Below are 16,495 nucleotides of genomic sequence, written 5' to 3'. Positions count from 1 at the left end.
CTGTCGATGTTGTGGATTTGAATTTTCAGAAGGCCTCTGACAAAGTGCCAGACATGACGCTCTTTAACCAGCTACGAGCCTATGGCTTTACAGGAAAGATACTAGCGTGGATAAAGCAATGCCTGATTGGCAGGAAGCAAAGAGTGGGAATAAAGGGAGCCTTTTCTGACTGGCTGCCAGTGACCAGTGGTGTTCCATGGGGTTCTGTGTTGGGACTATTTTTACATTATAGGTCAATGATTTCAATGATGGAATTGATGGTTTTATTGCAAAGTTTGCAGATGATATGAAGATGGGTGGAAGGGCAGAGAGTTTAGAGGAAGTAGAGTGGCTACAGAAGGACTTGGGCAGAATAGGGGAATGGACAAAGAAATGGCAAATGGAATACAGTGTCAGGAAGTGTATGGTCATGCACTTTGGTAGAAGGAATGGAAGGATTGACTATTTTCTAAATGGTGAGAAAATGCAAAAGAAAAGTGAGGTGCAAAGGGACTTTGAAGTCCTTATTCAGGATTCCCAAAAGGTTTACTTCACAGGTTGAGTCTGCAGTGAGGAAGGCAAATGCAATATTAGTGTTCATCTCAAGAGGACTAGAGTATAAAACTAAGGATGTAATATTGAAAATTTATAAAGCACTGGTGAGGCCTCACTTGAAATATTGTGAGCAGGTTTGGACCCCTTATCTTAGAAAGGATGTGCTGAAACCGAAGAGGGTTCAAAGGAAGCTCATGAAAATAACTCCAGGATTGAATTGCTTGTCATGAAGAGCATCTGGCTCTGGGCCTGTATTCACTAGAATTTAGAAGAATGAGGAGTGATCTCATTGAAACCTATGAAATGGTGAAAGGCCTTGACGGAATGGATTTGGAGTGGATGTTTCCTATGGTGGGAGAGTCTAAGACCAGAGGTCACAGTCCCCGTATAGAGGGGTGTCCTTTTAGAACAAAGATGAGGAATCTCTTTAGCCGGAGGTTGGTGAATCTGTGGAATTCTTTGCCACAGGCATCTGTGGGGACCAAGTCTTTAGGTATATTTAAGGCAGAGGCAAGAAGGGAGGAGATGGGGGCTGAGAGGAAAATTTGATCAGCCATGATGGAATGGCAGGGCAGACTTGATGGGCCAAATGGCCTAATTCTGCTCCTATATCTTATGGCCTATTCACCCATGTCTGTTCTCCAACTCCTTTCTCTCTTATCTTGCTCTCCCTCTTCACTCCTTCACTCTGTTCACATCCCAGTGCCTGCCTCTGATATCCTTTAATGCAGATTTACAACTGTCACCATGTGAGCTGAAAAGGGGAATTCCAGTCCTAGCCACTGAAAATGAAATGAATGGAGAATAGTCCATCATTAGTTTTGTTTGAGTAGAAGTATTACCTTAGAATGAATCCATTCACCGAGTAATATGGTAGTCTTCTCAATGTCAGGTAAACTGAGTTTCGGTTTCAATTTTGGATTTTATTATAAGTAATGATGTTGATAGTTTGGCACCTCGCCATAATTGAACTGAGAATGTCTGCCATCGTTGGAGCTTATTTGAAGTTCATGCCAACATTGAACCCACCAGCATATGAATTATGCATTTTAGTTTACAGCTTCTGAGAGGTTAATTTACACAGACTGGCTGTCACATTTACTAACCAAACCACAGCTACCACTTCAAATAAAATTAGTTATCTTTTATACACTTGGGGACATTGAGGCTATGAAAAATGATATGTACATTTGTGAGCTTGCTTATACTTCTGTTACAGGTTTTTTGATGTTGTCCTTTGATTGAACACCCAATTCTGCCAAAAGATATGAAGTAGCAAATGTGTATTTTCAGATTTTGCAGAATTTACTATCCATTGCATTATTCAAGACAAAACTTATAAATAATTTCTGCTGCACCAATGTTTTCTGTATGAATTTGCTATGTTTTTATTACCGTAGATTCCGGATTATAAGCCGCTACTTTTTTCCCACGCTTTGAACAGCTTTGAACACTGCGGCCTTTACTACGGTGCGGCTAATGCATGATTTTTTTTCATGCCGCCAAAAACATTTTGCCTCGTAACAGTAGACCAATAAAATTGATGAGTAGTTCACAGAGGTCCAATGAAATTGTACGATAAATCAAGCGCACTTTCACAATTAAATTATTGTAAATCAGTCATTTGTACTCACCCTCATCAACATGGAAAACACTCGAAGAAAAGCATTGTGCTGCCTTTATGGCAGTTATTTAGTTTATAATATTTTCGCTTAGTAATTCATTTGTTAGTATTTTCTAGTTAAAGTTAGAAGTGTTTTAAGTATATTTGTTTTCTGTACTACAACCCGGGATGCTATGACGTCACATCCGGTTTCGCCGTGTCTTGTGGGGAATACCGGTTTGCGATAAATGGAAAGGAGGGGGCAAGCGCATTAGACCCGCGCGAGAACGCTGCAAACATATGATGCAGCTTTTAAGTTAAAGGCGATCAATAACTTTTCCTGGTAGGCTGCAGTATATATTTTTTTACCAGTCGTTAGGAGATATTGGAATGTTGTTCGTGCACTGTTCAGTAAAAAAGTATATGCAACTTAATTTGTGTGTTACCGATACGTATGTATATTAAAAGTAGCCGTGTTACAGGCACGGTTCGAAAAAAAGCATTTGCAATATGTATTTGTTTATGTTACCATACGGATTTAATTAAAAGTTTAAAAATCCTCACGTGTAATATCTTTCTGTGTAAATATCTCATATTACAACGTGGGATACCTGCGGCTTAAAATCCGGTGCGGCTTGTACAAGTACAAAATTGATTTTCTTTCTAAAATTAGAGCCTGCGGCTTTTAATCAGGTGCGCTCTGTAGTCCGGAATCTACGGTACTTGAAGGCAATTTTTTGGAATGATAATGATATATTGTTTCTGACTAACAGATAACATTGTTTTCTTTTATATCAAGATTCATAGGAGTAAAAACAAATGGAAATTCTATCTTAAGGATGGAATAATGACCTACAATGGGAGAGATTATGTGTTCTCTAAAGCCTTTGGGGATGCAGAATGGTAGGAGTAAGAAAGTTCAATGAAGCAGCTTGACATTCATTGTGAGAGACATTTACAAATGATTTGAATAGGTGGTGGCTTTCAACTTCCCATTCGCATTGTTTAGTTTGAAAGATGTTTCTTAATGTTATTCTTTTGATTTAATGGATATTTTACATACGGCACAATTGATTACACCTGCTATAATGCATGTTCCTTCAAAATAGAAGTCACTTAACTGGCAAACTATAATGGAACCTTTTGTTAAAAAAAACACAAACACATATTTGGGTGTAAGAAAACAGATGGATTATATTGTGCCGCATACATTGAGTTGAAAGAAGATTTCTATAAGTAGAAGGAAATGAGTGTTATGTAAAATTTTATATCTTGTGGGTAAATAAAATTTTTAAAATGTATAGGATGCCAGTACACAGTCTTTTGAAGAATTACTAGCTACTGAGTAAGAATAGGGTGCAAATTGAGAGATGACTTTTTGAGTAGGTACTTTCGAACCTGTTTTCACCTGTTAAAATTAGCATGTGCTTTTATTTATATGTAATCTGTCAATTTCACAAGCATTCTTTAATATTAGAGTACTTTCTTCAAAGGACCACTGGCAGGGATTTGGTCTTCATACATTTGGAAGATTTATTTAATGCCCATAAAGTATATGATGGTTTTCTTATTAGGGAGCTCTTTTTACGATCAGACATGTTTTATGGATGGACTATGAAGGAATACTACTTGCTGCAAGTCCAGACTGATCAGTTTTTTTTCATCCGTACTATTCCATCCATACTACTACATTAGTTGTTCCATAGCTGACATCAGTTTTTGAATTAAATATGCTGAATATTTATTAAATACTTTGTGTAATGCTATACTGAACATCTTTCAAAGTCGAGTCCCTAAGAAATTCTGTAACATTGATCTTTGTCAGAGGATGTAATCTTTCGTTCAAACTAGTTTTTTTTTCCTTTTTGTCTTCCCCTAACTTATCCTCTGATTTTAGTGTGCCATGCTGCCAAGAGGGCATATTGCCCACCTTCTGTGCTAGATCAAAGAAGCAGAAATCTAATAGTTAAGGAGTCCCAATACTTTTTTTTGTTATAGTGCCAGGAATTAATTTCCTATGAAGGTGTGGCATACTTTGATATTTTGCTTATTTTACTGATTTGTTTTTGATTGCTCTTGACATAAAATGATGAGCATATTTGCGATTTTCTTTTTGTCCATTTAGAAGCAGTAGTGCTGGGATCTTGCATTGAAGATGTCATTAGAGTTGTGATGCATGTTGATTGTTTGCCATTCCTCCATAATTTGCTGTTTTTGTCCCCCCCCCCCCCAATAAATACTATTGTTAGGATCATTTTGGTTTTGATTCATTTCTTGAGGATCATTTGTAAATCATTAACCTTAGGAAATATTTAAAATAAAGTTATATTTGTGTTTTATTTTAGTGAATAAAGTACTCAAAAGCAAAATAAAAATGCAAATTTCTTCACTTGATATTGTGGCGTTCCATTGTTTTCTTTTTGCTTAATTCTGTGAAAAAGCAAATGATAACAGATAGCAAAGTAGATTCACCCTCTTGGTTCTGCGGCTGGGATTTGGGTGCAAATCCAGATCATGAGAGAACATGTATTTGGAGCACAATTGCAAACTGAGAAATGGCTGCTTTGCTTATTTAAGTTGATCCAGTTCTTTCATAAAAAGGTCCATTTGCAAGGTATGGAACTTTCAAGAAGAAAATGTTTGAATCTTACCAATATGCTGTAGTGTATTTAAATGAACTGCTTTAGTGCAACATGTAACTTCATTCAAAATCCCCATTAAAATTGGAGCCATTTGCAAATTTATTTGAAATCTTTTATTAATCAGATTTTTTTAAAAAAACAGATCTAAATTTAAAATGTATCCTTGTATCTACTCCACTGAGCATGATATTTACTGTATTTCATTCTTGGACCTGGCTGAGGTCTATTAATTTTATTATCTATCTTTCATTTGGGCTATTTTATTTTAATGTTAAATAGACTATCCCTTATTAATACCCTTACTCAATTTTCAAAGTTAGTTTGATTAAATCCTATTGCAAACTGATTCTTATACACTGAAGGCTGATGTAATTGTATTTTCCAATTTGATCTTTCTTTCCATTGTTTAATCTTCTCTGCCCCTGAGCCTTTGATACTGTTTGGATGTGGATAGGGTTGGCTGCTGTGGGTAAATCCTTGAGATAACCCTACATGAATGCATGAATTATGTTATCTTCAATATTTCTGATGTGGTTTGGGAATTCTGCTCTGTCCATTTCAAAATGTATATCATGTTTCATGCATGATCTTTGGGGACCCGAGTCACCCCAACCACAAACTGTTCCAGCTGCTACCATCCAGGAAACGGTACCGCAGCATAAAAGCCAGGACCAACAGGCTCCAGGACAGCTTCTTCCAACAAGCCAACAGACTGCTTAATTCATGCTGATACAATTGTATTTCTATGTTATATTGACTGTTCTGTTGTACATAGTATTTATAAATTATTATACATTGCACATTTAGATGGAGCTGTAACAAAGATTTTTACTTGTATATGAAGGATGTAAGTAACAAAGTCAAGTCAATTCAGTATTTATTAACAGGTTTACAAAATGGCAATAATATTTTATAAGAGTTATACTGAAGCTTAAAAATTTTTTAGACTAGTGTATTTGTTTAGTTCAGATTTCTTTGACAGTTCTCCACTTCAGTAAGAAAATTGTAGAACGGTACCACAGGACTTGAAGTTCTCAGATGTAACACAGTCATTCAAGAAGAGTGTAGCGGAAAGCCAGATATCAAGGGGTATTTAATCCAACAACAGGTTTAAATTTAATAACAGGACATTTCAAAAATGATCATTCGAGTAGGATCAACATGATCTTATTGTGCTAAACAGTTCCTTGTGGATGAAATAAAAACAAGATATAAATATTAGATGTAATATATTTGTACTTCAAAGATGATATTACAAAAGGAGCTGGGCAAGAAAGGTGGATCGAGCACAGGATAAGACTATAGCATTTGGGGGGCAATGTAGTCATCTGGATAGAGATTTAGCTAAATAAAAAAATGGAATATTATGATACATGGTTTATTATCGGAGAAAGAAAATGTAGTAGTCGCTTAGCACTTTTGTGCAAGGCTGTTTATTTGCTGCATCAAAAAATGAAACTTACAAAAATTAGGACAATAAGCAAAAAGAAAACTACCAATATTTACAAAAAGATCTACCAGAAAACATTTTTACAGAGAAGTATTATTTTTAATTACCCACAAAGTTAACTTGAAACTACACATGCATTAGAATATTATATACCCCACAATGTAGTTACAATCATATTACAAGATAAGCAGTAGTATCTACCTTAAATACAGTATGTAAACAATATATACATTTACACATCCCCATTACCAAGGAAGTGGAATATTTGAAGTGTATGGTGGGAAAGGTATCATAAAGCCTTTAGGATTAGGATATACTGGGGAAGACATTGAAGTGTTCATACTTAGTGCAATGACAGCAGAATGACGTGTGTGTGTGTACGTGTACATTTATATGTCACAGAATAAATAGGCAATTTTTGGATTCGTAAGCAGTTGCTGGTAGGACCTCAGCTATTTATTTATAATTTGGGTGAAAATACTGATTGTACTGTCACCAAATTTGATGATGGTACATAAAGGTGGTTTTAGCAAGAGGAGCACATCCTACAAAAGGATGTGAGTAAATGGATAAGCAGTTTGGAAATTAAATGTGAGAACATGTTATGTTATTCCTGTTGGAAGGAAGAATGAAAAAACAAATTATTTAAATGAAGTCATATGATTTTAAAAAATGCAGTATAAAGTGGTCTGCAAGTCTAGTGAAATACTGAGTAACCTAGCAACTATTAAAAATAATTGGGAAGAATCATATGATATTGGCTATGACTCTATTGTACTCTATTACAAGCTGCATGGATTATGTATTTTAAAAAAAAAAGCTGAATCCTGACACACCCTTACAGGGCAAAGCTGAGACCACTAATATACAGGTTGTCTCCAAAAGTAGCATAGCGAAGGTTCACTTGGTTAATGCTGAGATAAAGGGATTTACATATGAACAGGTTAAGGGGAAGAGCTTAGAAAAATGAAAGTTAATTGAAACCTAAGAATCTTAGGGCTATTCATGTGGATGTTGAGAGGATATTTATCTCGTGACTGTATCTGGAAATGGGATACATGATTTCAGAATAAAGAATTGCCTGTTTAAGACAGAAGTAAAAAAATTTCTTCCCGAGAGGATTGTGACTCTTTGGAATTCTACATTCTAGAGAGCTGGTGAAGCTGAATTATTGAATATAATCAGGGGGGAAAATGGACAGATATTTGAACTATAAGATAGTTGATGGGTATATGAAGAGGTGTGGAAAATGGTGATAAGGCCAAGACTAGATGAGTCATAATGAACGATGGTGCATGTTTGAGGTGCTGATTGATATTCCTATTTCTTGTATTCCAAGGCCAAATAGATGATACTATGAGTCATTTTTTATATCAGGCACAAGTTAAAGCAGAAAGTATGTTTTAAACCTGCACCAAAACATGTATCCTGTGTGACTGTAGACAAATTCTTTCTTACCGTCTTATGCATTTTTCTCCTTTTTTGTTTCCCTCAAAAGCAGCAGTGCATGTTAGGGTACAGTCTTGTAAATCTTTGCGATCACTTTATTTCATGTCAATTAAAATTGCAATAGTTATTAACATATGTTTTTGTTTAAGCAACAAGATGTGCTATAAATGAGTGTCTCTGAAAGGCAGAATTTCTCATTAAAATATCAATCACATTTTTTATAGACAGTGTATATTGCCAATTAGTTTTTTTGTTCCCCTGGCAGGATTTAATAGTGGACTTTTTTTTTCCTGAGTATATGAAAATTTTTAAACTTAATACACTTGAGTTGAAACAAAAAAGTGCAAAATTTAAAAAGTATATGCTTTGTAAAGTGAAAGTGCTAAATGTGTTAAATTGCATCCATTTAAGGCGTAATCAAATTGTGAACATGTTTTTTGTGCCCTTGGGAACCTCTTCTCATGAATTCTTTAACCAGATCATAAAATAATTTCTGATTATGATATTCTATAAATTGTTTGGATTTAAAAAATGACTAATTGTTTCATTAACAAATTCACACTTTAATGTACAAGTCTGCCACTTTATCACATTTGCAAAATTATTTTGCTTTTTTAAAAAAACATACAAGCTTTTAAAAAAATCTTCTCACAATGGCCAGGAAAAAGCAACAAATTTCAACAAATGAACTAGATAAAATTTGTTAGGTGTTACACACACACTGTGGTCAACAGTAATGATAAAATACAATATATACAGTTTTCATATCAAAAATATCACATTCTGCACAATCAAAATTAATGTTGCTCCAAAGGCAATTGCAAAGTTCATTAGTTATAATTTGTTAACATGACAAGCTCAGTATTTTACCCTGATATTGTTAATTATTTTGGGGATTTCTGTTTTCTTTTGCAAATTTGTGTTTGTCACTTGGTGGGGGGAAAAGTTTATTAATCATATATGAAATGAATGAAAGACACAGGAATAGCTGTAACTACTGTTTCATATTGATCACTCTATCAAGTTGGAATGTTCCAGCTTGTCATGAAATACCATAAATAGTAATACCATGTAATATGGAATGGATAATGTCACTTCCATGGTATTTATTCTATTTTTTATTGACATTCTTGCATTAATGCTTAATTTTTAGTATGTATATAGTTAGGAATTGGGAAACTGTGACTAATTTATTAGTCTTTGATACAATTTCTACATGTATTTTAAAGGCATTCTCCATGATCTCAAATAAAAGTCAATGGGGGTATGCAACACAGTCACTGACTGATTCTAGGAGTAAAACTCTACAAGCTGCCCTTATATTGGCATAGTCACTGCTCCTGATATCCAGAATTCATGTACACAGTCATATCTAATTAGGTGGAGCTGATAGCTCAGAAAAACTGAACTTTACATTGGTTCTCATCTGGCACTTTAATGACTGTGAAATTATCCTTTGGATACCAGCTGCACCAGCACAGCACTTCATAAGATTTCTAACTCCTAGATGATCAATGCTTATGATAATTCCAATAACGGCAATTTTAAAAAATACTGCAATCTAAACAAGGAGGGTTTACTGCCAAAATTAAGCTGTCTGCTGTGACTCTTAAGATTTAAATCTGTGCCTGCTAATTATGTTTGGATATAAAGAGACATGTAACATTAAGCAATCTCAAATTCAAATTACACTAGAGGTTATGGAGCTGTATATATGCAGAAACCTAGACTATTATGAATGTAAATATAGATGTAACTATAAGCCATTTGCACCTTCTGGCTGATTTACCATTCAGCAGAGTCATGGCTGATCTTCCCCCAACTCCATTTACTTAAGACGAGAAAATCTGTAGATATTGGAAACACACACAAAATGCTGGAGGAACTCAGCAAGTTGGGTGACATTTATAGAAATTAATAAACAGTCAATGTTTCAGGCCAAGACCCTTCTTCATGACTGAAGTTCCTCAAGTATTTTGTGTTCCATTTACTTAATTCCATTTATTCCACTAATATTCAAAGATCTATTGACAGCTGACTGGAATGTACTCAACAAATAGGCCTCCACTGTCCTCTTGGGTAGACAAACCCAAAGATTACCTACCCTATAGGTCAGGAAAAATTATTTCATCTCATTATTGAATAACCGACCTCTTATTTTGAAACTGTAACCCTTGGTTGTAATCATACATTGCTGAGTGCTATAACAATTTTGTACATTTCTTCCAAAATTCAGAGATGGTAGACTCAGTCTGCTTACTCTCATAGAATAACCTCCCTATTAATAGGTTATCAGACTGAAAAACCTTTACAAGCTTGTCTTTCCTTAGATAAGGTGCCCAGGCCTGTACATGTGGTCTACCAGAGCTGTAAGTAACTCTGCTATAAAATTTTACTCTTTTATTCAAATCCTCTTAAAATAAAGGTTAACATATCACTTGCCTAATTGCTTGATTAATGTGCATGTTAATTTTAGTTTCTTCATGGATAAAGATGAGCAGGTCCCTATGAATACCGACACCTTTAAATTTCACTCTTTTTAAATATATCTTGCTTTTCTGTCCAAGGGAATAATATTGTTCATATTTTCATCAGCTGTGATGTTTTCATCTAAACACTTCAGCCTATCTATGTCTCTACATACTACCCAGAACACACACTGCCATCTGGCTTTGTACTAACACAATGATTAAGTTTCACCAGTGAACTACCAGAACCCTGAAATAAACAAACTGACAAGCATCATAATATTCAAACTTAACTCTGGGGAAATAGAATTATGCATTGCAATAATTTTTTGCAAAAACAATCTGAAATAATTTCAGAATAATTGACTTTGGATCTAAAAGGCATGAGACAGACACACGAAATAGAGGGATACAGGGTATAGTGGCATCTTGGTAGACACTGGCATAGTGGGCCATAGGGCCTGTTCCTATGTTTGCTGTTCAGTGTCTATTTTGAAAATAGAGATCACATTTTTCAAGCAACTTTTGTATTCCTACTTGAAAGCATCTACTAAATTTGTAAAAATAGTATTTCTGTTGTACAAAGTTAGTAAATACTTTCTAGTGAGTAAGTAGAAAGTGTAATAGTCACTTTAGTAATTTGAAAATCCTTACATGAGCGACTGTCATCAACATTTTTCTCTTGAGCCCCTTTCCATATTTAGCTTAGCATTATTGTTAATATCTTGCCAGTGTATCAAAAAGCCCAAAACGAACATATAGTGTGAAAATCTTGTGCAATTGCTAAGGAGTGTTGCCTTGTTACAGTTGTTAGTCTCAGATAAGATGTTAATATAGTACCCTGTTTGGCTATTCCAGCTAGTTCAAGTGACTGTCAAAGAATTTGACTCAAGGGTAGCACAGAATGCTCCATGTATCCTGGATAACATTCCTTCTTCAAACAGCATTAAGCAGGCTTCAATTATATTGGTGCCCGAGAAGTGTGTGGTAACCTTCCTCAATGACTGTCGCCCAGTGGCACTTACATCCACAGTGATGAAGTCTTTTGAGAGGTTGGTGTTGAAGCACATCAGCTCCTGAGTGGTGACTTGGTTCTGCTCCAATTTGCCTACTGAAGCAACAAGTCTACAGCAGATGCCATCTCACTGGCTCTTCCCACAATCCTGGAATATCTGGATAGCCAAGATGCATGCATCAGGATGCTCTTTATTGATTACAGCTCAGCATTTAAAACCATCGTCCCCTCAAAACCATTCAGTAAACTCCAAGACCTGGGACTCTACCCCTTGTACAATTAGATCCTGGATTTTCTCACTTGCAAACCCCAGTCAGTTTGGATTGGCAAAAAATCTCCTCCAGTCTCCATCAGCACAGGAGCACCACAAAGATATATGCTTAGCCCCCTGCTCTACTCACTTTACAACTATGACTGTGTGGGTAAGTACAGCTCCAACACCATATACAAGTTTGCTGATGACACCACTGTTGTGGGCTGTATTAAAGGTGGTGATGAATCAGCATACAGGAGGGAGACTGAAAATTTGTTTGAGAAGTGTCGTAACAACAACCTCTCGCTCAATGTCAATAAGACCAAGGAACTGATTGTAAACTTCAGGAGAGGGAACCCAGAGGACCATGATCCAGAAATTATTGGAGGATCAGAGGTGGAGAGGGTCAGTAACTTTAAATTCAGGATGTCACTGCAAACTTCCATAGATATGTAGTGTAATGTGTGCTGACAGGCTGCATTACAGCCTGGTTTGGGAACACCAATGCCTTTAAAGCAGAAGATCCTAGAAAAGGAAGTGGATTTAGTCTAGTACATCACGGGTAAAGCCCTTCCAACCATTGAACACATCTACATGAAACATTGCCATAGAAAAACAGCATCTACCATCAAAGATCCTCACCAGCCAGGCCATGCTTTTTTTCTCGCTGTTGCTATCGGGTAGAAGGTACAGCTTCAGGTCTCACCCCACCAGGTTCAAGAACTGTTATCCCCCCTCAATCATTAGGCTCTTGAACAAAAACAGGGGGATAACTTCACTCATTTTATTTCCGGTGTTCTCACAACTGATGGTCTCACTTTAAGGACTCTTTATCCTGTTATTTCATACTTGTTATTTATTTATATTTGCATTTGCGCACTTTGTTATTCAATGATCCTGTTTACAGTTACTGTTCTATAGATTTGCCAAGTATGCCCATATGAAAAAAGAATCTCAGGATTGAATGGGGTGATATGTATGCACCCTGGTAATAAAGTTTACTTTGAATTTTGAACAAACAATGGATATGGCTCAAAGATGTGACTTTTCACCATTACGGTCCCTCACGATCTGGGTCATGCCTCCCTAATTAATACAATCAGGAACTAGGTACAGGCGCCTGAAGACCCACACTCAGATTCAGAAGCAGCTTCTTCCTCTCTGCCTGCAGATTTCTGAATGATCTATGAATAATTCCTCACTATTACATTCTAGCTCTATTTATTTATTTGTTTGTTTATTTATTTATTTTATGAGTTTTTACTAATTTTACATCTTTGGACTATACTGCAGCTGAAAATAAATTTAAATTCATATAAGATGATAATAAACTTGATTCTTATATAAGTTGGCATTCAATTGCATGGTGCCTTCAGTTTCTTGGTCTATTCTAAGCAAAATTTCTTTCATATTCTGTTTGAAATGTCACACTGTCTTCAAGTTTCAGCATTCCAAAACTACTGCCTGTACCCTCCATGGGACAAGCCCACCCCTCATCATCCTGCCTCCAGACTCAACACATTCCAGCATTTATCTTTACATTTCATATTTACATCATGTATGTTTTTTTTTGGAATTTCAATGATTATTCTGGTGGTTCTAATTTAGATTGATCTTTTCCTCATCTAGTTCTGCAACCATTCAATTTCTCACTTAATCTCAAATGTAACCAATCCATTTGTTTCATGTTCTTATGCCCCATTTCTGTTGTTAAAATCTGAATCTTAATTTTACCCTCAGCATGATGAAATGTCATTGATCCAAACTATTAAGTTAATTTCTTCTTCCACAGATCTTTGTTTTTATTTCAGATTTCCAGATCCATATTATTTTGCTTTTGCATCACCTCACTTTTTCCAGCCTATAATTCTTCATGCACCTAATTTAAACTACTTAACAAAATAAAGGTATTTTGTTATTTGCATAAACTCTTTCAAGCTTCTTGAACTTATTTTCTCTAATTCTGATTTTGTGTTGAACATCTTGAAATTATTTCTTCTTTTGTCTAAACTTGTGCAAAATGATTGGTACATTTGTCTACCAACCTGTCAAAACACTTCAAGACTAGTTACTTCCTTTTCGATCATTTCTTAAGTGCAGAATCCAGACCCCTGTGAGTATCATTATTGTGTACTGTAAACTGCTTCCACAAAATTAACATTTCTGCCAAAGGTAAATAGACTGAAGAATTGTTTCTAAATATATTTAAATCTAAATAAGTTACCTATTTGTATTTAATCTGAAAGTTATTGATTATAGTAAATTCTACCAGTAACATTATAGTTGTCAATGTTGGAAATCTCAAATAGTCAGTCTAGCTTTGGGGCAGGACTTCCAGCTGCCTGTTTGCTATTGAATGTTCCGTGCTGGGACCTCTGCTGTTTCCGATGTATATAAATGACCTCGATGAAAATATAGGTGTGGATGATAAGTTTGTGGATAATTCCAAGATTGGTGGAATTGTGAATAGTGTAGAAGACTGAGAAAGAATACAGCGTGATATAGATCAATTGCAGGTATGGACAGAGAAATGGCAAGTGAAAATTAACTCAGGTAAAAATGATGTACATTTGTCACCTTGGTAGGGCAAATGCAAGGAGATGGTACACTGTTAAAGGCAAGATCCTTAACAGTGCTGCTGAGCAGAGACATTTTAGGATCCAAGTTCATAGCTCCCAGAAAGTGGTTACACAGGTCACTAAGGTGGTTAAGAAGGCTTAAGGAATGCTTGCTTTTATTAGTTGAGACATTGAGTTCAAAAGTCAAAGGTTATGTTCCAACTTCATAAAACTCTGGTTAGGCTACATGTATTGTTTACAGTTTTGGTTGCTCCACAATAAGAATGATGTTGAGGCTTTGGAGAAGGAATTTACCAGGATGTTGCCTGGTTTAGAGGGCATATGCTATCATGAGAGGCTGGATAAACTTGGGTTATTTTTTTCTGGAGTGGCAGAGGATGAGGTGAGATCTGATAAAGCTTTATAAGAGGCATAGATAGAGCAGACAGGGAATATCTGTTTACCAGGGTTGAAATGTCTAATACCAGAGAGCATGCATTGAAGGTGAGAGGGGGTAGGTTCAGGGGGGATGTGAAGGCAAATATTTTTACCCAGTCGTGGATGCCTGGAATGCACTGCCTGGTATGGTGGTGAAGGCAAATGTATTGGAGGCTTTTAAGAGATGTTTGGATAGGCACATGGATAAGAGGAAGATGTAGGGATATGGACATTCTGTAAGTAGGAGGGATAGTGTTTGGGTGTTTTTGATTTGCTTCTTAGCTAGTTCAGCACAACAATGTGGGCCGAATGCCCTGTTCCTGTGCTGTATTGTTCTATGAGTCCTACCCAAAACTTGGGAAAAGTGTCATTTATGTAGTTATGCCAGCATTCCATGCCATTTATGATATTCCTCATGGTTCTGCTCTGTAGACTGAGCAATATCTGAGTAATCCAACATTCCCATTTGTTACTCTTAGTACCTGCTACTCTTACAGTATTGAGGGACTACACTGTTCATAAACATAACTTGGTGGACGTGTTTGCAAGTTTCCATGTTGATGTCTTGGTTGTGCACTCTGGAGGAGTGGGTTGCTCACCAGGAGGTTCTTGACTGGGGTGTAGTAAATTATCAGCTCAGAGGGAGTTAGTATGTTTTATGGTATCCTTGATGGCCCAGGAAGAAAACTTGTGTTTCTTCTGGCTTATAAGGAAACATTCCAAACTTGTAAAAATAAACATCACCTTATCTCAGTGGCCTGAGCCATGCTACTGCCAGCTTTTGACAGATTGAAGCCTATGTATTCCTTAATTGGATCTGGATTAAAATGCATCAGGACTTACAAAAATGGAATTTTAAAGTGTCGCTAATTAATCAAAATCTGTAGTATTTTGGTTCAACTGTATCATGTTCTGTTAGTCAATTAACTAGAATAGATCAATTTCTAGAGATTATCATAAAAATATTGCAGAATCTGGAATTTGGAAATAAAAATAGAAATTTATTGGAACCACAGCAGGTCAGGCAGCATCCATGGAAAGAGAAATAGAGTTGATGTTCAAGTCAGCATTTTCTGTTTTTATGTTAGTTAAAACACCTAGACTAGAACCAAGAGGCACCCTGTAAAGCAAGTCAAAGTATTAGTACTTATGTCAGGAAATTCCACACACAGAATATCAATATGCAGAGTAGATTCGTTGGAATAATAATTAGTAATTATGTTAAATTAGGTTCATCTGAATGAAATAACTAAACTATTGGAAAAAAGATGTCTATCATGATTGTCTTGTGAGTGGTGCCTCAAAAAGGTGGTGTCCATTATTAAGGACCCCCATGCCCTCTTTTCATTGTTACGGTCAGGAAGGAGGTACTGAAGCCTGAAAGCACACGCTCAGTGATTCAGGAACAGCTTCTTCCCTCTGCCATCTGATTTCTAAATGGACATTGGAACCCATAAACACTAACTTGCTTTTAAAATTTCTGTTGTTGCACTACTATTCCCAATTTAACTATTTAATATCATGCTGTTATTTATTTATTTTTCTATATTATCACATATTGCATTTACTGCTACTGCTAAGTTAACAGATTTGATGACGTGCTGGTTATATTAAACCTGATTCTGATTCTGACCTTGTTATTTTTAGGTGAACTTGCTATTCCAAGAACAACTATCTTCAACAGCAATGTCAGAATTAATATGTAAATACTATTTTAGTTAATTAATCAGTTGTTGAATCCAATTCAAATTCCTGCCTCTTCATTCCCACTGTAAGTAAATTACGCCTCTTAAAATTCCAGAATTTGGTGGTGCGTATATGTTTAACCAAAAGGATTCCATGGACCTCCCTTTAGAGCACTAATTCCCATATTATGTTAGAGTGTAGTTATATGAGTAAAACTATATTAAATCTAATATGATCAGGTCTTTTGATTTCTTAATATACAACATCCATTAAAACTGGAAGCTTTCTCAATCCAAAAGTGGAAAATACTGTTCCTTCAAAAACTTTCACTGTGGTTATATTGACTGTAGCAAATAGGCTGTAGTTCTGAGGTTTTTTTGGTTAATATTCACAGAACTA

At 35.8% G+C, this 16,495-nt stretch overlaps 1 protein-coding gene across 1 annotated transcript in view; it reads left to right on the top strand.

The window, feature by feature from the left end:
• Positions 1–3,044, top strand: part of LOC140730121 (stonin-1-like) — a 149,763-nt gene extending 146,719 nt beyond the window's left edge. The window contains exon 11 of the mRNA XM_073050257.1: positions 2,937–3,044. Within this exon, the coding sequence (XP_072906358.1) occupies positions 2,937–3,044 (108 nt within the window). The remainder of the gene's footprint in view (positions 1–2,936) is intronic.
• Positions 3,045–16,495: the final 13,451 nt, after the last annotated feature.

Source organism: Hemitrygon akajei, chromosome 7 (assembly GCF_048418815.1).
Source record: "Hemitrygon akajei chromosome 7, sHemAka1.3, whole genome shotgun sequence".
Classification (NCBI taxonomy): Eukaryota; Metazoa; Chordata; class Chondrichthyes; order Myliobatiformes; family Dasyatidae; genus Hemitrygon; species Hemitrygon akajei.
The sequence above is the reverse complement of the archived record's forward strand: the minus strand, read 5'-3'. Positions and strand labels throughout refer to the sequence as shown.